The sequence below is a fragment of the Chrysemys picta genome, chromosome 15 (assembly GCF_011386835.1).
Source record: "Chrysemys picta bellii isolate R12L10 chromosome 15, ASM1138683v2, whole genome shotgun sequence".
In the NCBI taxonomy this organism is placed as follows: domain Eukaryota; kingdom Metazoa; phylum Chordata; order Testudines; family Emydidae; genus Chrysemys; species Chrysemys picta.
In genome coordinates, this window is record NC_088805.1 from 24,920,426 (window position 1) to 24,927,348 (window position 6,923).

The window sequence follows — 6,923 nt, forward strand, 5'->3', positions numbered from 1 at the left end:
ATAACTGGGCTACTAAATTCACATCACGAGGGTCACTCGTGTTTAATCTGAAATCCTTCAATCACTAACTATTCCGTGTGAGCGTTTCCATACTCAGCGCAAGCTAAATATCTACAACCAAATGTGACAGCCACGCTGCTCCAGGGTCAATAAAAACAGAAGCAAGACCGCGCAATTTCAGCACCGGCGCATCTAAATTAAACTTGTTTTTAAACTACCATTGTTCAGTTGTAAACAGCTGGGCGGGAGCCCACGCTCCTAGTGGAGACTTCTAATGTTCCCGGAGAAGGTCCTTCGAGACTTCTGCAAGAGCAGGGGATGTAATGTTCGCCCTAAAGAGGAAATCGGACCGTTTCCCCAGACCCAAAATAAAACGCTGCTCTCGCGCTCAATTGCAAACATAACGCAGGTATATCATATCGTTTAAAATCGGTTGCTTTCAAAACATGAATCGATTGGCTCGTCTACTATAGACCTGATAACCTGCAAGATGCTGAGATTCGCATGGGAGATGCTCAGAGCCCTCAACTCCCCACTCAGTGAAGCTTGCAGGAGCTGGTCCTAAATATGCCAGCGAAACTAGTTCGGTAGAGTCTTTAGTCCTGCAAGGGTGGTCCCACTAGACTCAGTGGGTCCGATCAGGGCATCCGTTATTTTAAAGCAGAACCCCATTGTCTGCAAAGATATATTAATGCCGGGATACGGTCCAAGGGGACTAGTTCGCCTGAGTTAAAGACAGGGTTTGTGGGACGGGGACCTTTCTTTCCCAGCTATTCCTCAATCCCTGTTGCTATTTATCAAGCCAAGAAGAGCATGTAACACACTGCGTCCTGGCCAATCTCCTTACATCCAGGAAAGGTGGCCCTAGCATCGTTTTACCTACGCGTTTGGAATTCCTGGATTTTCTTTCAAAGAAACTGCAAAAAAAAGGGGGGGGAGGAGTGTGTCCGGTGAGCATTTCCCACTCAGCGACAACCCCCCCGGGACAGTCGGGATCTTTACACTTCTGTTCACTCGCTTTTTGTTAACTCTGCCCTTGCCCCAGGGCTGTTAAGTCAGCAAGTCGGAGTAACTTTTCCCCCTGGATTTCTTGTAAACACACAGCGGTAAAGTTTTCCTCCAGAAAGTTGCAAAGCCCTCAGATTCGGGGCTGTCCCCACCGATCCGTGGGATGGTTCCGGACAGGGGCCGAGGACCTGGGAGTAAACGCAATTGTGCGACCATCAGGGAACCTGTTGGTTGAGCACCTGCATCGCATAAGAAGGCACCGGGGAGCAATCAGTGCAAACCCGGGGAGAGAAAGCTGCCCTCCGGCACATGGATTTGCGGTGACATTTCACCTCGTGCCGGTGAGTTCCCCATTGTCACTGGGATGTGCAAATCTAGGGCTGCAAAGCAGGAGAAATACAGATGGCTTCAGACTTTCTACAGCCATCCCTGACATCTCCCCAGTGCTGGCGGAGGCACTGCCAGACTTTCCATTTGGCAGCACTCCTCTGGCCACCCACCTCCGCCTGTGGGTGTCCCGGGGGGGGGGGGGGTCACAAGCTGGAATCGGCCAGCTAGCCATAGGGGAGGAGAGGCTATAAAGCATTCCCATGACCCGAGCAGAGAGAGAGAGGCAGGGCTGGGAGCGAAGGCTAGGGAGCCCAGCAGGTGGGTGGAGGCAGCAGCTGTCAGAAAACCCTTTCCCCTCGTTCCCGACTGGGAAAGCTGGAGCTCCCCCGCAGCAGCTGGAGCGAGCTTTGCCAGGGGTCAGGCAGGGCTTGTGGGGTCGCCCCAGAGCTGACAGCTGGGACCTGAAGGGGGGGCTGCTATTTCGGGCACACACCCCCAGGAGACTGAACCCCAGGACCGTAGTGGGAAAGAAGGGCCGGTCCAGGAAGGGACTGTCACACAGTGGGCAGTGTGGGAGGCGCTACCCCCCCCCCAGAGTGAGAGATCGGGGGGCCCCCAGCCAGGTACCCAGCACCCTCAGTCCCTTGCGGACAGTTTGCGACCTGGGAGGGGGGGGTTCCGCCTTAAGTTTATTTGCGTAACTTTGCGCTGCCCGGATCTTTCCTCTCCAACGCTGCGAGCCAGGAGACGGAAGGCTGGGGACACGCGTGGGAATGGACACGCCAGCGAGCCCCATCCTCCCCGGGTCACACGAGAAACCCCCGCACCGCGCCCCCTGTGTCCAGCCCGCAGCCTCGGGGAGCCACAACGAGGAAAACTTCGGGGGTGTGGGGGGGAGGGAAGTTACCTTTGCACAGCAGGGCAGCCAGCGCCAGCGCCAGCACCGGGCACCTGGGCTCCATCCTCTCTGCTCCATCCCCAGCAGTCATGGTGCGGAGTTATGTGCAGGGGCGCGTGTTTGGGGGGGTCTGAGTAAACAGATCCCCCTCCCCCGCTTTTTTCCCCTTGCGGTTAAACCAAACCCCCCTGAAGAACCGGCTCCGGCCCGCCAGCGATCATCACAGCCCCCGGGAAAGCCGAGCCCCTTGGGGAAGGGCCGGGGCGCCGCAGCCCGTCATCCTCGGCGCAAGGCGGCTGGCCCCGCGGTCTCCGCTCATCCCAGCGCCGCGGGAAACCCTCGCCCATCCCCGGGCGCCGCGGCCGGAATCTCCTGCACCGCGAGTGCTTGCAAATCCTCCCCGGCGGCCGGCTCCACCCCGGCGGCTGCTTCCTGCTTCTTCCCCCGCCTGCGGCCGGAGCCCAGCCCGGGCGACCGCTGCGCTCCAGCCGGGGACCGCGGCGCGCCCGTCTCACCTCCGAGCGGGGCGCATCTGCGAGCGGCGGCAGGATTTCTCCCCCCCCCTCCAGTGCTACAGCGCGGGGGGGCGGCGAGTGACAAGGCGGCAGGGCCAATGGAAGGGGGGTGGGCTGGGAAACGGGACAGGCGGGGGGGGGCAGCGGGCGGACACCCCGGGAACCCCCAGGAATTGCGGGGGCGGGGAATCGCTTTTACCTGCCTGGGCTGCAGCCCGAAGGGGAGCGGGGGGAGGCAGCGAGGCTCTGGCTCGGGGAAGCGGGGGGGGGGCTCTAGCTCACCCCGCGGGAGGAGGGCGCAGGATGGGGGGGTACGAAGGAGGAGCAGCCTGGGGGGAAGGAGGATCTCAGCCAGGCTGGCCCCAGCCAGGAGAACAACCGTGGGGAGGCCGGTAGAAGCGGCTGCTCGGGAAGTTGTTCAACTCCGCCGTGCAGGGGGTGGGGGACACCCCAGCGCGCCTCCTCTGCCGGGGGGAAGCGCATAGACCGTACCCGGCCGGGGCTCCCTCTGCCCCGCTCGCTCCGGCCCGGAGGAAGGGCAGCGCTCGGTGGTTTCATACCAGCCCCCGGCTGGGCTCTTCGCCGCTCGCTGCCGGGCGGGAGGTTTGATTCCTGAGCAGGTGCGGAGTGGTTTGCGGTAGGAGAAGCCAAATCCAGCCCCGGCTCCCCTGAGGAGCTGAGATCCATAGGGCAGGACCCAGGAGAGGATTTCTTGGGGAGCGGGAGGCGGTTTTCGGGGACAGTCAGTATCAGCTTGAGGCTGGTTTCCCTCCAAGTTGCCTTTCTCCCGTCTCTGTCCCCTTAACACTACTGTGGGGGCCCAGGCCACTTCCCAGCAAAGCCGGATACCCTCCCAGCAGGAGCCACTCCCTGGTGTTTCAACAGGTGCAAGAGAGAGGCGCAAACAAGGCCCAGGTTTTTCGCATTCCGCTATTGTCACAAAACTCCTCTGGGCCATAGAGCACCTGGGCCCAGGGCTGTTTTCAACCAGCTCCTTAGGCAGAGCGCAGTGAAGGCAGGTCCTGCTTTAAAAACAAATGGAGGGGAGTAGAGCCAGTGCTTCCTTTGAACCCTCCTTAATTATAGATTATGTTTGTCACACTGGCTCTTTGTAAATCATGAACAGTCCCTAGCTGTTCAGAAGGTCCTCAGCCACCATGAAATCTGTCTCGCTGCAGCCAAACAGAACTTAGTGCAGAAGGATTGAAGCTATTCGTTATTAACAGGAGAGTAGCACTCAGGATAGGGCTGTGCAGACATGCAGCAAAATACAGCCCCTACCTCCCCCCCCCCAGAGATACAATCTGTACACAATAATCAGTAGGTGATGGAAAATACCAAGAGCTAACCCCAACTGGTTTTTTGCTCTCATTTCTCTGGGTGACTGTCCCCACCCCTCTTTTCATCGTGCTCACACTAGATTGAGTGGACGCCTCAGAGATAAGGACAGACATTTCTGAAGAAGCCTTTTATTAGCTAAACGTGTGGCAGCGCTTCTGTGGCGGAGGAGTGTAGAATGGCACGTTCCAGAGCGCAGCAAGAATGAAGGAAGGCAAAGCCTCTGTTGGGCCTGGCTTTCCTTTCCTGGGTGCCTGACAGGGCATATCAAGTGCATGGTGTGACCCGCCAACGGGGAGTTTGCATGGCACCGCCAACCTCAGCAAGGATTCAAAGGCAGCTCTGGAGCATGGTAAGGGAATGTCCAAAAGCTGCAGCCACCCGCAGCCCGTAACTTTGCCTTCCACCCCCAAAAGCAAAGCGAAGGGCACCGCTCCCTGCCTCCCTTGGGTGCCCCGCGCTCCCACCGAGTTCAAGCAATGCCACAGGGAGCCTTTTGTGCGCCCTAGAATGGATGCAAGTCGCTTAAGAACTACACAAAATAGCAAATCAATGCTCTGCGCTTTTCGGTTCCTCTGGCTTCACAGCTGCACACCCTCATTGCAAGAATATCAAGCACTACAATGGAAGAGAAACAAGGGACAGTAGCTGCCCACAGCACAAAGTTTCTATTCTCAAAGGGTTTTCTCCAGAGGGAGAAGAGAGAGAGAATTCTACTTTCTGTTTTACTTTCACATATTGAAGTTGTTTTTCACCATCAGCATCGCCCTGAAAAATTCACCCCAAGCTAAACTCCATCCATCCATAGCAGCCACTCCTATGTTTAAAAACTACCTGCTCATTTTGCCATATTTCTATGGCGTTGCCCCTTTTGACCCAAGCACCCAGTCAAAGTTTGGGGCCTGATGGGTGTTCCAATTGGGAGTAGAAATTGGTGGTAATCCGATATTTCTTTGATGTAGTGTTGTTTATTTTCAAAGAAATGACAAAGTCCTGTGTCTCTGAAGCAAAGAGAATCAAGTAGCAGGAAATGGCTTCTTTTGTTTACAGCAAGGGCATGCTTTTCAGCTTGCACTCCTGACACAAAAATCTCTCCCCAGTTTTCTTGCAGGGTCAGCCATCCTCCTTTCAGCTGCTCCTTTAAGCAGTCTCTCTCTCTCTCTCGCCTGTTTTTCTTGTCTGATCTCAGTTTCTTCATGTTCTGACATCCTGCACGCACCCCCAAAACAATATTCAATCAAAGCTCCAGCATGGCTCACACACTCCTTGTGTCTAAGGTGTGGGGCCTGTTTCCATCCCTCATCCGATCATGCCCCTGGGCAGAGTTCCTTGGGGCAATGTCCATTGACTCCTGAGACACCTTTGAGGAGCAGTGCCTGCTGTCAGGGTTTCTCTGCTCAGTGTCCCCCCCTGGATCCCTGAGTTTTAATCCTCAGTCCCCTTCCTATTTTTTCATTTGTTGTCCCCAGTGCTCACTTGCAGCCTAGGTCTAATAGCTCCTCCCCCTCAGTGGAGGGGGTGGGCCTATACTTTGGGCAGGCCCACATGTCCTAGTATATAGGTGCGGGGTTATGTTTTCAGTTATTATAACTGAAGGGTGAGTTCATATCTATCAACCTCAATCCCATAACATAGTGTCACCCAGCTCATAACGCTGGTTATCAAGAGCGGTTTTGTTTTTCAGATGGTCTCTCCCAGCCCATACAAGCCAAAATATAATTAACATCCGCTTCCCACAAACCGATGAAATGACACCCACTGGATTTTTTATAACTAAATATGTATGTGGTTTTCAAAAGTAAAAAGGGTCAGATTACATTCTAAGAGAATTTGGGGCATTTGCTAGCATAATTGCTTTGCTTTCAGTACATAAAATACTAAACCATGTATTAAAACACTCCATTTGGCCATGAGCATCTTCAGAGCCACTGTTAATAGATGCCCAACTAAGTTTCAGACAAAAGAATTTGCCACTCCACTTGGAGGAGAATGTGTGTTAACAGCACACTGACAGCTGAGCATAGTCAATGCCGCCTGATTGATTTTTGTTTTTGAAGCATGTTCATTTACCCAGAAAAGGCAGAGAAACAAGAGCTTCCTTCCATGAGAACAGTGCAAGAAACCTCACGTCCCTAATCTACCGGTGGCAGGATGGCCAAACTACCCAAGACAACGCTGCACAGAACTGAGATTAAATTCTGAGTCAGAGTCTGACCTCCCGTATATTCCATTCTTACTACTTAGTCTCATTTTATGCATGAAGCTAGAAGATTTCTTACCCATCTTTTAACTACAGCAGTTAAAACGTATAACGGCTCCCCCTACGAATCATTTTGCTGCAGTTTCAAACAGGGCTTCTTCTGACAACCGGCTTTTGGGAAGTGCTGTATTTATGCACGTTGTGTCTTTCCTAAGCATGCATTTAAAACTGCAAATGCTTCCAAATGCGAACCTAGGAACACACTAGAGGGAAAGGCTCTGCTAGTGAGTCTGAATTTTAAAAGCACAGGATTTACTTATACAAATTTTGGTTCTGATGCAGGGATACAATAGGCTGCATTGTATTTTGAATCCTAACTTTAGTCACTAAATCCAAGCCAGTTTGTTTTTCAGTTCAATAAATTAAGCAGAGGTTTCCAAGAAGCAGCTGGCAAACTGGTGTGGATTTTTGATTCAACCTGTTTTGTGCATAAACATCATTCTCCTTTCCTTGTGCACAGCTTTTGTGGTTAAACATTTTTTCTTTTTTTGTCTGAGGGTTGCTACATTTTGGCAAAGCTTCATTTTTATTTCAAGATAAAATAAAGAGTTTTATTTCTGAGGGGCTTTGCTCA

General features: G+C 53.4%; 1 protein-coding gene across 2 annotated transcripts in view; it reads right to left on the bottom strand.

The window, feature by feature from the left end:
* Positions 1-3,724, bottom strand: part of LOC101934903 (transmembrane protein 132B) — a 378,493-nt gene extending 374,769 nt beyond the window's left edge. The window contains exon 1 of one of the 2 annotated variants that reach the window (XM_065568664.1): positions 3,244-3,724. In XM_065568664.1, coding sequence (XP_065424736.1) covers positions 3,244-3,709 — 466 coding nt within the window. In that variant the 5' untranslated portion in view covers positions 3,710-3,724. Of the gene's footprint in view, positions 1-2,245; positions 2,977-3,243 lie in introns of those variants that run through there. The other variant, XM_005299571.5, reaches the window with a different exon arrangement.
* Positions 3,725-6,923: the final 3,199 nt, after the last annotated feature.